Source organism: Epinephelus lanceolatus, chromosome 10, assembly GCF_041903045.1.
Source record: "Epinephelus lanceolatus isolate andai-2023 chromosome 10, ASM4190304v1, whole genome shotgun sequence".
NCBI classification, from domain to species: Eukaryota; Metazoa; Chordata; class Actinopteri; order Perciformes; family Serranidae; genus Epinephelus; species Epinephelus lanceolatus.
Window position 1 is genome coordinate 6,364,769 of NC_135743.1, and position 19,158 is coordinate 6,383,926.

At 41.7% G+C, this 19,158-nt stretch overlaps 2 protein-coding genes across 2 annotated transcripts; both read left to right on the plus strand.

Annotated features, from left to right (window-relative positions):
• Window positions 1–1,709: 1,709 nt before the first annotated feature.
• LOC117266331 (uncharacterized) lies at window positions 1,710–7,652 on the plus strand. The gene is made up of 4 exons (XM_078171195.1): window positions 1,710–2,113; window positions 4,139–4,474; window positions 6,343–6,437; window positions 6,525–7,652. The coding sequence occupies exons 1-4, from the start codon at window positions 1,867–1,869 to the stop codon at window positions 6,627–6,629; spliced, it is 783 nt and encodes a 260-aa protein (XP_078027321.1). The 5' UTR covers window positions 1,710–1,866; the 3' UTR covers window positions 6,630–7,652.
• A 3,448-nt stretch (window positions 7,653–11,100) lies between these two features.
• LOC144464403 (putative C-type lectin domain family 20 member A) lies at window positions 11,101–17,432 on the plus strand. Its single transcript, XM_078171196.1, has 6 exons — window positions 11,101–11,157; window positions 11,665–11,703; window positions 12,921–13,289; window positions 13,369–13,713; window positions 13,908–13,996; window positions 16,978–17,432. The coding sequence occupies exons 1-6, from the start codon at window positions 11,121–11,123 to the stop codon at window positions 17,077–17,079; spliced, it is 981 nt and encodes a 326-aa protein (XP_078027322.1). The 5' UTR covers window positions 11,101–11,120; the 3' UTR covers window positions 17,080–17,432.
• The last annotated feature ends 1,726 nt before the right edge of the window (window positions 17,433–19,158 follow it).

Genomic DNA, 19,158 nt, shown 5'->3' on the forward strand with positions numbered 1-19,158 from the left:
TAACAAAAAAAGGTGAAATAACTGAAAACATGTTTTATATTCTAGTTTCTTCAAAATAGCCACCCTTTGCTCTGATTACTGCTTTGCACACTCTTGGCATTCTCTCCATGAGCTTCAAGAGGTAGTCACCTGAAATGGTTTTCCAACAGTCTTGAAGGAGTTCCCAGAGGTGTTTAGCACTTGTTGGCCCCTTTGCCTTCACTCTGCGGTCCAGCTCACCCCAAACCATCTGGATTGGGTTCAGGTCCGGTGACTGTGGAGGCCAGGTCATCTGCCGCAGCACTCCATCACTCTCCTTCTTGGTCAAATAGCCCTTACACAGCCTGGAGGTGTGTTTGGGGTCATTGTCCTGTTGAAAAATAAATGATCGTCCAACTAAACGCAAACCGGATGGGATGGCATGTCGCTGCAGGATGCTGTGGTAGCCATGCTGGTTCAGTGTGCCTTCAATTTTGAATAAATCCCCAACAGTGTCACCAGCAAAACACCCCCACACCATCACACCTCCTCCTCCATGCTTCACAGTGGGAACCAGGCATGTGGAATCCATCCGTTCACCTTTTCTGCGTCTCACAAAGACACGGCGGTTGGAACCAAAGATCTCAAATTTGGACTCATCAGACCAAAGCACAGATTTCCACTGGTCTAATGTCCATTCCTTGTGTTTCTTGGCCCAAACAAATCTCTTCTGCTTGTTGCCTCTCCTTAGCAGTGGTTTCCTAGCAGCTATTTGACCATGAAGGCCTGATTGGCGCAGTCTCCTCTTAACAGTTGTTCTAGAGATGGGTCTGCTGCTAGAACTCTGTGTGGCATTCATCTGGTCTCTGATCTGAGCTGCTGTTAACTTGCGATTTCTGAGGCTGGTGACTTGGATGAACTTATCCTCAGAAGCAGAGGTGACTCTTGGTCTTCCTTTCCTGGGTCGGTCCTCATGTGTGCCAGTTTCGTTGTAGCGCTTGATGGTTTTTGCAACTCCACTTGGGGACACATTTAAAGTTTTTGCAATTTTCCGGACTGACTGACCTTCATTTCTTAAAGTAATGATGGCCACTTGTTTTTCTTTATTTAGCTGATTGGTTCTTGCCATAATATGAATTTTAACAGTTGTCCAATAGGGCTGTCGGCTGTGTATTAACCTGACTTCTGCACAACACAACTGATGGTCCCAACCCCACTGATAAAGCAAGAAATTCCACTAATTAACCCTGATAAGGCACACCTGTGAAGTGGAAACCATTTCAGGTGACTACCTCTTGAAGCTCATCGAGAGAATGCCAAGAGTGTGCAAAGCAGTAATCAGAGCAAAGGGTGGCTATTTTGAAGAAACTAGAATATAAAACATGTTTTCAGTTATTTCACCTTTTTTTGTTAAGTACATAATTCCACATGTGTTCATTCATAGTTTTGATGCCTTCAGTGAGAATCTACAATGTAAATAGTCATGAAAATAAAGAAAACGCATTGAATGAGAAGGTGTGTCCAAACTTTTGGCCTGTACTGTACATTACGTTATATTAATCTGAGAGAACAGCAGAATAAGTTCACGTCACAATTCCTACTGTTTCCCTCATACTTGCCAAGTTTTGGATTTCTATCAGTGTTTTTTGTCATAATTTCTTCCCTCCCGCTGGCTGTGTATCTTTATTTAACTGAAAAGCACCCTGAAATTTAAGGTTTTCATCACGGCGCATAGACTACTTATCAGCTGACAAGTAGTGTCTCCATGACTGTACTCCCACAGGGCTGTGTTCTCTGTCCTCATGTGTGTCCCAGCATGAATACTTCTTAGTCAGTAAGCCAAAAACCTGGGATGAGGCACAGAGCTACTGCAGAGAGCATTGTTTTGACCTGGCCACCATACATGACATGGGAGAGATGGAAAAAGCCCTTAAAGCTGTCGAGGACAAATACGATGATGCCGTGTGGATAGGACTTCATCAGCAGGAGACTAAGAGGTGGCACTGGTCTCTGGCGGACAAAGATTTCTACAACGAAGGAGAGCGAGAGTATTTCATTTGGGGCAGAGAAACACAGGACAACTGTGTGACTCACAAAAATGGAAAACTGTATTCAATTGGCTGCCCAAACCTTCGCCGTTCAGTTTGCTTTGATGGTAAGTCACTTGCACTCTGATGTCAGAAACACACACACACACACACACACACACACACAAATATACGCACATGCTTTTTACATTTGCCGTTAAGCACTGATCACAAAGTACAGAGGTGGCTGATGAGAATGTTATTAGGTTTGTGGGTATTTGATCATAAACGATATATATATCCATCTATTTTCATCTGCTTATCCGGGACCGGATCACGGGGGCAGCAGGCCGAGTAAAGCACCAAAGATGTCCCATTCCAGATTCTCCTGGGGGACCCCAAAGCGTTTCCAGGCCAGATAAGAAACGTTATGCCTCCAGTGTGTTCTGGGTCTGCCCCATGGCCTCCTACCAACTGGATGTACCCAGAAAACCTCTAACAGAAGGTGCTCAGAGGGCATCCTGATCAGATGCTGGAACTTCCTCAGTTGAACCCTTTCAATGTGAAGGAGCAGCGGCTCTACTCCGAGCTCCCTCCAGATGCCTGTACTCCTCACCCTATCTCTAAGACTGAGCCCAGCCCCCCCATTTTGGCTGCTTGTAAGTCTGAATGTGATCCTGGGGTTCTTGTGTCACTGGACTGCACTTTGTATGACCACCATCTACAGTACCGTGCCGTGACAACCTTGAATTCAGCACAGTGCATTATTTCATTAACGCAGAGAAACGTCTCTGAACGCAGCCCAGGCAGCGATTACACTGTCACCACAATGTCATTATGAATGCAATTTAGTAATAAAACAAACGTAATTTCCAGAAAACAGGGTTGCACATTTTGTAGCAACTCACCCAAAAGTTGTTTAGACACTTCACTTAAAATCACAAATGCGAACCTCAAGATGGCACCAAATTAATCATCAAAATCATTCACTGAGCCCTCTGGTGATCATGAATGTCATGAATGCGCAAGATTTCATGGCACCTCAGATGATAATTGTTAAAATATTCATAATCTTGGTACTTGTTCATAGACAAAGTTGTTGCTTCACACTCCCTTAATCTCATTTGAACTAGGAAGAATGTGTGAAAGAATGCGATCGTGGATACAAGTGGCAGAAATGAGTTTCCTCCGTGGGGTGGCTGGGCTCAGCCTTAGAGATAGGGTGAGGAACTTGGACATCCAGAGGGAGCTCGGAGTAGAGCCGCTGCTCCTTCGCGTCGAAAAGGCTCAATTGAGGTGGTTTGGGCATCTGACCAGGATGCCTCCGGGGCGCCTCCCGGGCACGTCCCACTGGTAGGAGGCCCCTGGGCAGACCCAGAATACGCTGGAGGGATTACATATCTCATCTGGCCTGGGAACGCCTCAGGGTGCCCCAGGAGGAGCTGGAAAGTGTTGCTGGGGAGAGGGACGTCTGGGGTGCTTTGCTCGACCTGCTGCCCCTGTGACCCGGCCCCGGATAAGCAGATGAAAATGGATGGATGGTATGTTTTACAGTGCACCTTATACATGGAATAATCTGCAAAAGACCTTAAACTTGGACACCCTGCCGCCCTTTTGGCTGTTTAAATGCCTAATTTTTGATCTTGTTCTAATTGAGTGTAAATGCTTTTAACTATACATCTCCACCTTAGCATGTTTATCATGTTGTATTTCTACTTTAAGTGATCATTTATTGCTGTTGTTATTTGTTGTTTTGTGTGATTTAATTTCTATTTCAACTGATGGTTCTTCGTTTGCTTATCAATTGTTTTAATGTCTTTGTTCATGCACGGCATCCATGAAGATGAGGGTCTACCGCAATTGATTTCCTGAGTAAATGATAATAAAATAAAGGTTTGAATGAATTAATGAATTTCATTGTGGATCAAAGTGGTGAACAAACACTGACAGATAGAAATTACCATCCGTAAAACCCTGCAGCTAGCACGGCTAAAAATATCAAAACAAAGTGTCAGGATTCAGACTTAACAATTTCTTCAACCAAGTTGTGCACAGCAGTCACAGTGATAGTCACTGTCATACTTGCTGTATTTCATTCAGCATTGGTGTCTCCAAGATGGATAAAACAATAACACTGTCATTTCTTCTTTTAGGAAAAAAAGATCAGTACGTTCTCACTCCTACAAACATGAATTGGATGGTTGCTCGAGACCACTGCAGGACTCACTACACAGACCTGGCCAGTTTAAGGAATGACAATGAGTATCAGAAAATCCACGACTTAGCTGGTACCCTGCAGGTGTGGGTTGGCCTCTACAGAGACCGCTGGCAGTGGTCAGACCAGAGCTACTCCTCATTGAGATACTGGAACGTACGACAAGCTGTATATACTGTTTCTCCCGGGAGCTGTGGCGCTATGTTGAAGAGTGACTCCGGTCGGTGGGGAGAGCTGCCATGTGGAAAAAGACACCCATTCCTCTGTTCCTGCAGTGAGTAAAGGTTTTCATGTAGAGAGTTCCCGCCGTTTTTTACAAACGACTTTTCAAATACCTTATAGTGTTTGTTATTTTAGGGCTGTACTGAAAGTCATTTATTTTACATTTGAAGCTTCTGTTCAGGTTTCTGAATAAAGCTGATGCTGCTAACCATGCCGGTGGTGCAGTGGTTAGCATTGTTACCTTACAGCAATAGGGTTTCTGGTTCGAACCCAGGGTGGGGGAGCCCTTTTGTGTTGGGTTTACATGTTTTCTCCAGGTGTTCCAGTTTCCTCACACAGTCTAAAGATATGCAGGTTAACTGGTGACTCTAATTCGTCTGTGGGTGTGAATGGTTGTCTGTCTCTTTCAGTATGTTTACATGACACTTGAAAAAACCAAATTATTGCCTTAATCCGACTATAACTGGACAACTGAAGTGCATGTAAACGCTTACTCCGACTAATATCGGAGTTCTCCAACTCTGATTAAGACACCCAGATAATGCGATTGGAATTCGATTTTCTCCGGCATGTATACGCCTTAATCAGAGCTAAACTAGACAATGCATGTGTGCATGCTCCATATCCCTCACGCTGGCGTATGACCCCGGAACAGACAAGACATGCTATTGTTGTAGCCCTCCAACAGCATACGGCGTTCTTGTCTGCCTCTCGAAATCACCATGACCACGAGGGATAGCGTGCACCTTATCTGCACAATCAGTAACGCGTACATTACGTACGAGATGAACAAAGCTGTAAAATTATCCATCTTGCTGTTGTTCAAAAATGCCAGTCTGCCGGCATGTTTATTATTAAGTGACGTAATAGGTCAACCGGAAAGGGGGCCGTATTAACCTGCTGAAACGACGCATATTGCCACCTAGTGTTGAGGAGGAGGACACGTTCCCGTCAGTATTTGATTTTCTCAGTTGCTTGTAAACTGGGACAAGGACAGAAGTCCGATTAGACGCCAAAATCGAATTTTTAGCATAGCTCGATTAGGCTGTGCATGTAAACATACTGTATGTGTCAGCCCTGTGATAGTCTGGTGACCTGTCCAGGGTGAACCCCACCTTTTGCCCAGTGTCAGCTGGGATAGGCTCCAGCCCCCCTGCGACCCCCAACAGGATAAGCAGTCACGGAAAATGAATGAATTAACTTTTTTTAATGAAAAAAAAATAAATAAATATTCCGCCTGTTAACACAGGTGTGTGCCTTCACACATGTAGGTGAGATGCCTGCCTAACTGTAGACCCCTGTTTGAGACCAGGAAACAACAGCCTGGTTGTTTTTTGGCAACCCTTTGCGGCATTTCCACGGCTTGTGGCACCAAATCCAGGTGTTTTTAGCTGCAGGGCCGTTTGAGCCATTGAACTTGGGTGCTCCAGCGGGTTTTGTGCCACCGAAGTGGGTGTTTAGGCTAAAACATGATCCTTTTCTAACTGTTGTTGTGCCTAAACCTGACCAAACATTAACCACAGTGTTGTTGAGAAACATAAAGCTTCAGTGTATCCGCTACAAAACAATGCACAGATGTAACATTCATGGACATTTCTATTCCATAATTTGCAGAAATTTGTTTACATTTTTATTTACATGTATTCTGCTGATTGGGTTGTGCGGAAATACCTGGTTTAAGAAGAATGAATGCACGCATGCAACAAAAAACAACCAATAAAAGCTGTTCAGCATTTGAATGTTGATTTACAATTTAAATGTCAGTGTGGTGAATGAGGCTTTGAAGCAGCTATTTGGTGATCTGGTAGAGCCCTGGTTATTTTCATGATGCAAATGTGCTAAGTGAACAAATAAATATAACATATAAACATATAAATACAAACTAACAGAATTCTTTGTGTGTGTGTTTTCCATGTCAAGGCCACATTGTGAGGCTCATTAAAGTGAAGATAAGCCTACAGGACTCAGTGTTGGACCTCTATGACCCTGCAGTGCCAGATGACATCTTGGAGCAGGTGAGTCTTACGTACAGTCTGTTTAAATATATACAATAGAAGTTAACTCGGTACTATTTAGTGTAATATAAGGTTTTTGTTTCCCAGATGAGGCAGGAGCTGAGTAAAAGTATAAATGGTACTTTTCAACTCCAGTGGCGAAAACAGCCTGATGGGAGAGTCTTTATCAAAGAGACTCGCCGAAGTGGCTGAAGAGAGAAGAACACAAACAGCAACTCTGACTTTCAAGGGTCCAGTGTACATACTTAATAACACATTTAAAGAATGAGTGTGGATGAAACTCATAGCACCACCTGAAGACTAATGTAATAGTATATACATATATAGTGTGTGCAGTGTGAACATGTACTCTATGCACAAAACATTTACAGATTTTAATGTGATGTGCAACAAATAATAGAAAAACTGACATAAACAAGTTAAAATCATATATATAATAGCACAATCACACTAAAAGGTCCACGTGGAGCTAGCTGTTTTTACCTAGTAGCCTAGTAAAAGTGATGAGAATAAACCAAATATGGACACAGATACATTATATTTACATATTATAATTAAGCAGATACATTCAAACTTTGTGTTTCAACAACGTGTGGTTAGGTTTAGGCGTGAAAGATCATGTTTTGGCTTGAAATACCCAGTTTTCGTGGCACTGTCCTGGCAAACAACGCAGCAATGTTTCAGTAAAACACTTTTTGTGGCACTATTCCCAGTGTTTCCTCTTTGTAAAAATCAATTACTTTTCGCAACACTATCCCAACTGGTTGCAAAATAACACCCATGTTTGGTGCCCAAAAAGCCGCTTGTAGCAGTAGCTAATTATTTTATTTTATTTATTTTTTGTTTTGTTTTGTTTTATTTTATCTTATTTTATTTCATTTCATTTTATTTACTTGGTGCAGTGAGTTTGTGACAATTCTGTTTTTCTTACTCTGTTTCTGTCCTAATTTTGGGTTGATTGTCTCATTGATTTTGTGTGATTTTAATTGATGTACTTTTAATGTTGTTTTGTGAGTGGACCTCAGGAAGACTAGCGACGACTTTGTGGATGTTAATGGGGATCTGAATAAAGTCCACAGGAACTGGAGGGTCGCCTCTTGAAGTCCCCGTCCAGACCAAATATGGAGCATGGACTGGCAGCTGGAGAGGCGCCAGTTCACCTTTGGACAAGGCACCAAACCCCCAACTTCTCAGGGCGCCTGTCCATGAGCAGCACCCTCAATGTGCATCTCTTCAATTAATCCATATATAGGTCCTGTTTATGCGTGCACAACCTGATTGTTGGTCTGCAGCTTGGCAGGTGTGTCCTCTCAGTAAAAATCAATCGCTTTTCATGGCACTATCTCAGCAGAAAAACTGGTCGCCATAAAAACCAATGCTTTTTTGCAACGTCACTTCAGAAACATTGACATGATATGTATGAAACCTACAAATTTATCGTATTTGTGGTTTGCAGAACTGGTCTGGACTGGTCCCAACAGCACTAACATTGGAAATTTATGCAACAGAAACCCAACATAATGTTCTTTGTGCCTTTCCTCTGTTGCTCCTCCTGAGGTTTCTTCCTTTTCTTTTTTTAATGAGTTGTTTGGGGGAAGTTTTTCAGAGGGTGTTGTATGCTGTCTAGATTGCCAGGAAGGTCAATTAACTCGGTGTTTTATATAAATGAAATTGAATTGACCTAAACTTACACATCAAAAAATTAAAAATGTATGCCTTTAAAAATAAATATTATGCCTTAAAAACTATGTATTATTATTATTATACATCATCCATATTCAGAGTGAAATCTGGAGAAGAAGACCACTTCATGTTCCTGGCAGACTTGATGAATTGTGGATGCGGACAAACCTTGCAGACTTCCTGTGATGCAGTGAAGTCCGGTTAAGTTAGCTTAGGTTTCTTTATTGTCCCCTCGGGGAAATTTGTTGTGCAGCAAGAGTTTACATAAAAAAGACAATACAAAGGGGCCACATCATCAACAACAGCAACAACAATAAATACAAATCATGAGATAAAAAAACAACATACTAGTTCAAGGGAATGGAAATTTCATATCAAGTACAAGAATGCCTGAGTACAGGTGTGCAAAATGTGCTGTGATAGTGCAGGACTACAGACAAGGTGCTAACTGCTATTGAGCAGATTTATAGTACTTGGAATGAAAGACGTATGAAATCTTTTCCAAACAGGTGCCCTGAAACGGCGACCTGAGGGCAGTAGCTTGAACTCCCCTTGAACTGGGTGGTCCTGACAGGCCAGTATAGCATTAGCCCTCCTAAGTACCTGCCTGTTATAAATGGCCAAAAGCTTGTCCTGACTCCTCCCTGAGATTTTTTTTTTTTTTTGAGACATTAGAGTCGATTTCGACAAGACAGATTAATGTTTCCAAACCAAGCAATGATACAGAAAGTTAAAACAGAATCAATGAAACTCCTGTAAAAGAGCGTCATCATCTCAACTACACAAATATCAACACCTTTTACAACAGTTGGCAGAGGCTTGTAGCGACTTCCTAAAGTCAATTACCATGTTTTTTCTTTTGGACAAATTTAAATGGAGGAAAGACTCCTCACACCAAAACACAAAAACATCCACAACTGGCCCATGATCCTGTTCCTCTCTTTCAGGAAGGCTAATCATCAGCAAACTTTAAGATGTGTCTGTTCCTATAATTGCTTCTGCACTCATTGGTGTACATGATGTAAAGAAGAGGGGAGAGACAGCAACCTTGGGGGGAACTGGTGGACCGTTACAGATAGTGTAACATGGTGACCACAGCGTCCTTCACACCTCTACCAGGCCTGTATGCAAACTGAAAAGGATCAAGTTGATCCTCCACCTGTTTTAAAACTTCTTTCCTGACAAGCTTCTCAAAGGACGTTATAACTAAAGAAGTCAAAGCTTGTCAGAGAAGATTCTCAGTCATCCAGGTCATAAGTGCTATATCGTAGGCAACTGGACTTGCTTGCATTTCTTGAAGACGTTTCGCCTCTGATCCAAGAAGCTTCTTCAGTTCTTAATGACTGGTACGAAGTTGCAGGCTATGCAGTGTTGGGTTCCCTCCCCAGACAACTTCACACCCATTCACCCCTGGTCCCACCCGACCCTAACGACTCACACTGTAACCTTAACGACTCTGAAACTAAGAGCTCACGTGACCCCTACGACTCTGCAAGGGTTCCCACCCACACAGGGTTTATAGTAACTGCAACTTCGTACCAGTCATTTAGAACCAGTGTTGGGTAAGGGTTACTTTAAAAGTAATCAAAGTACGTTGCTGCATTACTTTTTAAAAAAGTAACCAGTTACTTTACTGTGTTACTCCCTGAGTAAAGAAACTCAATTACTTTAAAAGTACTTCCAACGTTACTCCCTGAGAAAAGTAACTCAATTACTTTAAAAGTACTTTTGAGTATTCTACATTTCCTATTGGGCAATGGACCACAGGGTGCTAAGCCTACATTTTTTTGTCTCCAAAATTAAAGTTACGGACCACTTGCCCTTCACTGAGATCCAGTTCTCCCATCACAGCCGTCACTTTGACCAGTAAAAACACAGAATGATCTGCTGCCATAGACAACTGTTTGACAACAACACCCCAGCGTTTTTAATATTTCCTCTAGGGATGTTACCACACAGAGTAAAAGGGGGAAATGATGGTGTGAAAAAAAAAACAGCAGAGGCACTTTGTCAACCCGCTGAGTTAACGTTACTGTCATTAGCATCAAGCTAGCAAACAATGGTACATCCTCACGGTCGGACATAAAGTAATAACATTAACAAATAGCGGTGGGGCTTTTACTCGCCACAACTGCAGAGGCTCCCAGCTTCATTTGAAACAAACTACATTATAGACGGTCCGTTATTTATTAATCCCTCTGTGTGTTTATATATTTACTTTTTATCCGCTCCGTTGTCTTTGTAAAGTTAACATATCGCACCGTCATTTCAAACTCAACACTTGTTTCAAATTAAAAGGCCCTTATAACCTCGGCTGAGAGAATCCCTCCATTTTCTAAATAGGCTTTTATTCTGAAACATTTGTCAGAACTTCCTGTGGAAGAAATGTAGCTCCTGCCATCTGCTGATGCTTTTAGGTGACTACAACAACATGTCAGCTGGCACATGAACAGACACAGTGACTCAAATAATAGTGAAAGTAATAAAAATAGGACAAGAATAACCCGATGACATCACACATGCCGTGAAGGACAACCGGGGATAATTGGTGAGTACCAGCGTGTAGTGTGTACCAGGCATAATGCAAGTCCTGAGTCTGAAATATGTCTGTCAGCGAGTCCTACTCCACTTATTTAGACTCCACCATAGACAACACTGACCAATTGGTGCAGTCAAAACACCCTCGAAGGGCAAGAGTGCTGTCATTTAGATTAAGCCAAAGTTCTAAGCAAATATTTATGTCCTTCCTGAAAGATTTGAATAATTTCCATACCAGTGGAGAGCTGAGAGAGAGAGAGAGAGAGAGAGGGAGAGAGAAAGAGAGAGCAAAGGATACTTAGCGAGATCAGGATCCTCCAAACATGAGGTAAGTCTATATTCCTCACATATCTGGGGTTAAACCATAAAGCTTCTAGGCGCAATATTATACATGCGACATTCATGATAAGTGACCTGCATTTCCATAAATCTTAAAGGAATGTCGAGGCTTCATTCAGTTTCATGCGAGTAAAAGAGGAACGTCTGCCTCAAGCAGCAGGTAAATCAAAGTTTACTTTATTAAACTGACTTCCACTCAGGAACATAAATTGCAAACATTGTTTTCACCACATAAAGCTCTCTTTTTATATTGAGCAATTACACGTGTAAAACACTGCTTGCTTTGTGTCTGTTTGTGATGCATTTTAATATAAAGTATGTCTTACAGATATTTAAATGTGCAAGGTTATTTTAAAGTATATTCAGCATCATCCTAGAGTCCGAGTTTTAAGGTTTTAACTGCATGCTTGTGCAATTGCTCTGAGGTACACCTTTAGGAAACAATTCAGGGTGCTTGTAGAAAAACTCAAACAGCGTTAACTGCTGATAGTTAGTTGGACATGTGGCCCAGACAGAAGTTGGGACCAACAGAAGGTTTAGTCCTTGATTGAGTCCCATATTGACTGACTCACGTATTGCTTTAGAAAACTGTATCAGTGATGAACGTCCTGCAGAATACAGAAGTAAATTGTCTTTCTTTTCTCCCACATTTTTTTCTTTAAAAAAGCTATGGAAAGGATCAAATCTCTGCTTCTGCTTCTTTCAGGTCAGTGTCATTTCTTCTATTCAAGTCAGGAAAATTAATTTCCAACACATCCCACAGCTTGTCTGATGAGCTGAGACTGACAGCACATGACAGAATATGTTAAGCCCTGTTTTCAGCCAAGTGGTTCAGTTCAGTTCAGTTCGGTACATGTTTTCCGTTTCCACTGTGAAAAGTTGTGGATGGTACAAAGGGAAGCGTTCCGTACCGTCCCCATGTTTGGTCCCCTCTCTGTTGGGGTACCTAGCACACAGATCTGGTACTTAAAGGTGGAGCTGTGAACACTGCAGTCTGATTGGTCAGTAGAGGACGGTCACTCTGCTCAGGGCTGAGTTGTGTCTGGTTTTGTAACCACTGTTTATACCGTAGAGAGTTTTATTACTGTAACTATAAAATGAAAGGATGTTTTGCTGCCTCTCACAGCAGCTGGAGTCGGAGAAAAAATATCTCAATTCACAGGGCCTTAATGAGGAAATACAGTGAGTGCTGGACGGAGCAGTGAGTGACAACAACCCCGCCCACATTTAAGAGTACTGTTTGCGGTGGAAGTGCTAGGGTCTAGGTACCATGTCTAAAGGGTTACTGTTGGTTCCAAAGGTACCATACTGACAGTGTCTGGTGGAAACAGGGCTTAAGTTATCTTAGGAGTCGTGATCTCCAGAGATCGCCATGTTGCACCCCCATAATTCTACAGTAGCCCAGAACGAACAAACCAAACAGCAGTTCCAGATAGATCCATTCACATTTCACGCCCCTCTGCATAAAGCAGCTGTTTTTACCGGTTTAAATGGCCTGGTCTGTTTGTTTTGGAGAGGAAGAGACAAAACATTCTCACTCCGACCTCATCACATATTGACATGCTTGGTGATGGACTTTCCACGTCCGCATGCGCCAGATTTCGTTGACTTCGGAGAGAGACCGGGCTTGAAGAGACCTCTGTGGATAATTCAGCTCAGAGAAAAAACCTCCTCAACAATGAACACTGAAGGAATTCTAATTGGGAGAAGTTTCAGCTGGTTGAAATCTTCAATCCTCACCACTAAATATATTTATTTATTAAGTTATTTAACCTGAATCATGATCATTTAAATTAATGAATGTTTTGCCTTGTGCCACAGACGTCATTTTGAGAATCACTGCTCTATTTTCCCACTGAAAAACTTTACTTCATCATATGCTTGACAAATGGATAATTCACTCATTCCCATTTTCTCCCTCAGGGGTTTCTCTGTCCTCATGTGTTCCCCAGCATCAGTACTTCTTAGTCAGTACGCCAAAAACCTGGTATGAGGCGCAGAGCTACTGCAGAGAGAAAAGTTTCGACCTGGCCACCATAGACGACATGGGAGAGATGGAAACAGCTCTTAAAGCTGTCCAGGACAAATACGACGATGCCGTGTGGATCGGACTTCAGACAGGAAAGACCGTTAGGTGGCACTGGTCTCTGGCGGACAAAGATTTCTACAAGGAGGGAGAGCGAGAGTATTTCACTCAGGGCTATATCGGTTCCTACAACTGTGGGGCGTATGAAGAGGGGAAATTATATGCAGTTGTGTGTTACATCAAGCGATATGCAATTTGCTTTGATGGTGAGTCATTCATTTGCACACTGCGACTAAACAACAGTTATTTGTTTACTTCTGATTTATTTACTGAATTTCATTTTAGGAAAGAAACATGGTCGTGAACAGTATGTTCTCACTGCACAAAAGATGACTTGGATTTATGCTCGAGACTACTGCAGGACTTATCACACGGACCTGGCCAGTGTGAGGAATGAGGTGGAAAAGCAGATAGTCCAGGAAGTAAGCGGTACCTTGAAGGCGTGGGTTGGCCTCTACAGAGACCCCTTGGAGTGGTCGGACCAGACTTACTCTTCGTTTAGATATTGGAGAGCAGGCAAACCACCATATACTGCCCTTAGTGGTGGAAAATGTGCCGCTCTATTAAAAAGTCAGTCTGGTAGATGGGAAGAACTGCCATGTGGTGAAGCACATCCGTTCCTCTGTATCTGTGAGCAACATTTTTAATTTACATTTTCTCTTCTGTTTTGATTAAAGCCTTTGATTGAGTTAAGCCACCAGTCTATTGGGAGCAACAGCTGAGTTTGTTTATCTTGGATTGTCCTCATGAATATAATGAAATATGTGTGTGTGTGTGTGTGTGTGTGTGTGTGTGTGTGTGTGTGTGTGTGTCTTCCATACCAGGTCCCGTTTTGAGCTTCATTAAAGTGAGAATCAGCTCACCAGGCTTGGATCTAAATGAACCTGCAGTGCAAGATGACATACTGAAGCAGGTGAGTGAAATGTTCTGTCTGATGCAGAGCTGATGAAAAGTTATTTTAATACTGCTGGTGGAAATAACCACCAGCAGCGTTATGTCAGTAATGCGAATCGCTTCTGATGTAGTAAACGTAGTCTACCTGGTTTTAAACAAAAAGCGAGATGAAGACAACAGATCATTTCCTTTGAAATTAAAGTAGAGGTTAAAGGTAGGATCTGGAGGATTTTCAAACAAAACAAAATATAGACATATACAAATGAAATCCTGCTTAATCATCACCTATGGGCTTCTACTCATGTGGTGGTGACTCTGTTTGCAGAGCTCCTGCCCTTTAACTGTATTTTGATGTTTTTGTGAGCTCAACCGCTTCTGGGCGGAGATTTCCCCAGCCAATGAGAGAGCGCAGGTGCCGTGCCCGAGTGTGTCCAAGCGTGCACCAGCGCGAGCTTTGCCTGAACCTCTTCTGTGAAGCCTTCTTCCGTACCTCCGGGCTCCGTACACCCGGGAGAGTTGAACCTGATAGGAGGGGCCAAATTTGAATGTGTGTTTACAAACAGCAACTGGAAAATCCTCCAGACCCTACCTTTAAAGTAGATTAAAATCATCCTGACCACAGACTCTATAAATAATCAACATAGCTACTGTGACATCACCTGTTGGTGTGTGGACTCCTGTTTTGAATCCTTGAGTTCAGCATTTTCGCCATTGCCATCTTGGTTGTTTGGAGCCAGAAGTGACCATATTTGGGCAAGAGGCTGGCGCCGCAGAGGAACGAGAGCTGGATCTAACTAGGGCTGGGAAATATGGCTTAAAAATATCAAATTATATTTAGGCTACATCGCAATATGTAATATAAAACCTGGTCTCAAGTGCTGTATACTACTTAAATAGTAAACTACTAAATAAACCACGGTTACAATTAAGCTAAATAGAGCTAAATAAAGTATTGCTATAATCAAATAAATCAAAGCAAAGCACTGTTCCTTTTAATTTGAAGCACCCCGATTGGCTTGGACCGGAAGTGCTGATGTTTTGTGGTGAACTTTATGCTTCTGATTAGCAGTTAGCAGAATGTTAAACTGTTGCCATGGTGCCTTTCAACGTGAGACTTTATTCATTATGAACAGTAAACAGTCTTAAAGTTTCTTTATGCTTCTGCGTACACTCGACGCAACGTGCACGCAGTTGCTCCGCAGTTACTGTGTGCCTATCATAGTTCTATGTCCTGTTGGTCTATGTCGCTATGCAATTCCCCGCCAAAGCGCTTCGGGTGCGGTGTTCTTTTATATACCTACCTAGAATCTGTGACGTCTATGGTCGTTGCTTGTTCATTGTTTGTTTATCTTCCGGCTTTGCTCTAGTCACAGTGAAGATGGCGACTGAGAGAGAAAGACTGTTGCTGGAGCTCGAATTGATTGACATTGAACAACAAATGCTCTTACTACAAATGTTACGACGACGACGAAGAGAGAGGCGACTGCGCCGATGGTCTGTACGCCCGTTGAATGGCTCGAGGCGGTGTTGTGGTACTACAGCAGGAAGTGAAACCTTGCAAAATGCCGGAAATGATATAGCTCTTGCGGTCTGCGTTGAGTCCGCGATGCCTCGACGCGTGGTTATGATTTTTTGGAGATGCATGTCACGTCTCTGCGTTGGTCGCAGAGGGATGCAACGCCTCCGCAAAGCCCTCTGTGTTGTAGGTGTGCAGAAGCATAAACCTTGCTTCACACCTCTCAGTTCATGTCGCAAGTCGTACTGGTGCTCCATGGTTGCAAAACGTGACTAAACAGTAGCTCTGGAGCTCTGCAGGTACAAAAACATGCTCTGTCCACTCACACTGTCGTTAATCTTAGTAAGTTTAATTGTTACCACTGTTAAATGTGAGGATTTGTTCACTGTCAGCTGAAAACAAACTAACAGCTCTCCAGTTCATATATTAACAGTATTTGCAAGTCGCAGTGGTGCTCCATGGTCACAAAATGGGCGGCACAGGAGAGAGTGAGAAAACTGAAATGCTGAAGCAGGTCTCATGCCAGCGCTTTAAAAAAACAATGTAACAATTTATACTTGATGTTCACTATATATATATATATATATATATATATATATATATATATATATATATATATATATATATATATATATATATATATATATATATATTGGCAGACAGCCTGTCACTCAAAGCAGCCCTCCCTTAATTATGCGTAACTGTAAGTCTAAATAAAATGCAAATGGGGGAGTAAAAAGTAAAAATATTAAAAGTTAAAATATTCTAACTTCAGATGGCAGTGCTGTCTACCATTACTGTTTCTCTGCTGGTCTCACCTAAATTCATCATCCTGCTCTCGTCCACTAAACTGATATCTGGTTTGCCATCGACTGTTTGCCTGATTCCATGTTAACACGGCATATTGGAATAGCTTACTGTATATCCAGACACACCAAACCAACATGGCCAAAAATTTGCACTTGAACACACCAAGAAGACTACAGCTGGGCCAACCAAAACGTACTTTCTGCGACAAAAGCTTACCGATGGCTCAACCTTGACAGGTGGCTAACTGTCGGCTTTGTGTGTCAGTGATTGGTGATTTAAATCTTGTCACCATAATTCTACAATTGTCTTATGTCACCACTGAATTCTACTGCCGTCTAATGGATTTAAAGATGTATGGCACTTATTCCTCTAAGTCCAAATGCCTTATCTTGCGATGTGATTCAGGTTCTTCTTTGGCCCATGCTACACCCTTCCACCAAGTTTCATGAACATTGGGCCAGTAGTTTTTCTGTAATCCTTCTGACACACAAATAAACAAACCAATCGAACCAGTGGACCCTAGTGGACGTAGCAAGATCTAAATGATCGTGAATGTTGGCCTTATGTTCTCCAGGTGGTCAGACACACAACTTTAAATGAATGATTATGTAGCTCTGTACTGTTTCCTAACAAGTTCACTGTTTCACAGTTAAATTTTCTCTTCTCTTCCTCAGATAAAGCAGGAGCTGGGTAACACGAGTGTGACCAATGTTTTAGGATGGAGGAAGCAACCTGATGGAAGAGTGTTTATCAAGGAATCAAACAGAACTGGCTGAAGAGGGAGGGACGAATCAGAGAAGCAGATTTAACTCTACACTCTAATCTGAAGAATTTCTATGTATGTAAAATGTGTGTTTACTCACAGCTTCATTCACAGTGACAAAAATTACTAAGAACCAAATGTACCGGCTCTACTATGCTTTAAGTTAGCTCTTTATTTTGGTCTTACCACACATTTTTAAATTCTCTTCCTTGCACTACTTTGTTATATTCTTATTTAGTTTTTACTTATGTGATTGTCATTTTCTTTTTTGTACATATTCAATCAGCATTGTTGGAGGTATGCTGAGATAATGAATGCTTCTCTGTAGTTGTTACGCATATGATGAATAAAGAACCTGGACTTGAATCTCTTTTCCAGCAACAACTAGTCACTTTTTTCTATCAAAACCAAAAAAAGAAAAGCAGAAACTAATTTAGCAGGTTTAGGACATCTCGGGGAAGTCATTCCAGATCTCTGTGGCTTCAATCGGCCACAAACACAACTCCCATGAATGCTCTGTTGCTCCATGTGTACTGGACGAGTCTTTGCTGTGGAAGCTCCAAAGCTTTAGTAAACCTTTCACTCTCTCATCCGCCCCTGTTGACACTTAAAGACAAAAATAATCAGACATACATGATGAGACAAATGATGTTTAACATTCCTCAGTCCAGGCGTGAAACAAAGGGCGATCATACTTTTATTGTTTAAGCCCCAAAGCTGTGGAACAAACTTCCCCTTAACTTTAAATCAGCTGAGTCAGTTCCACAGTTTAAAAAGCTGTTGAAAACCCACCTGTACAGTGATGCCGTCTTGCTACAGACGCATAGATTCAGCACTCTGTCTATGTGCAATACTTTAATTGACGACGGAGCCAGCACACAACAACAGAATCTGTCCTCAACATGTGTCTATGGCTGCTCAGCTCCTCCAGCACGTCTCCCAGTCCATTCAGATTTTAAACCAAAAAATCATTCAGTGACCTTCTCCTTGGTCTGAGCCGCAGTCCTCTGAGGGCCAGCACACTGCTGCATGAAAGAGGGAGAGATGTAATCAGAACAAACCAGCAGCAGCTGCATCACTATGACAGAGAGTAGTACCAGGTGTGTGTGAGTAGTACCACACACACACACACACACACACACACACACACACACACACACTTACCTCTCCCCTGCAGCTGACCACTAACTACACCCACCTCCACATACAGATTGGCATTTGTATAACATTGTATAATTTTGTATGTGACTGTATGTATATGCACATATGTATGTGGATATATGTATATATGTATGCATGTGTGTGTGTGTGTGTATATTTTAGATACGTATATATATCTACATGTATATAATTTTTAAATTGCATTTTCTGTAACTGATGTTCTTTTACTTCTTTGTTTTCTCATATTTTATGACACTGTGTACTGTGAAGCACTTTGTAAATCTGGTTCAGAAAAGCGCTACAGAAATAAAGTTATGGTTATCATTATTAATTAATTAATATATTTATTTATTCATTAATTTTTCTGGGAAAAAAACTCTCAAAAAATTATCAAACAATATTTTGTCAGACCCCCACTGTATTAACTCCAAGGACCCCCTAGGGGTCACAGACCCCCGTTGAAGTCCTATGCTCTGCAACATTTCAGTGGGAGATATTGTCCTTTTTTACTTTTAATAGTCTTTCTAGATTAAATCAGACATTTTATACATTATGCTATACATTTTCTTGATTGTATTTACATATCCTACAAAAAAATATTATTGAAAATTTGACTTTTTAATCTCTTTATTGTGACATGTAGAAAAACAAATTATTAATGTGTAAATAACATAGACTGTATAAGGTAAATAAATATGGATGAAGGCTGAACTGTGAGGATGATGACGTCTCCTCTCACCTGTCAGCCACGCTGAAGCACTTCTGAATGAACTTTCTAGACTTCTGTGGAACTGATCATTTCATTAGAAGAATAGGGGATGACACCCGTTGTGATTATGCATTTTTGGTGTCTTCGCTGTCGGTAATAACGATTTATCCTGCATACATATCTTATCTTCATTGATTAATCTTTTTAAGAAAAAAATGGTTA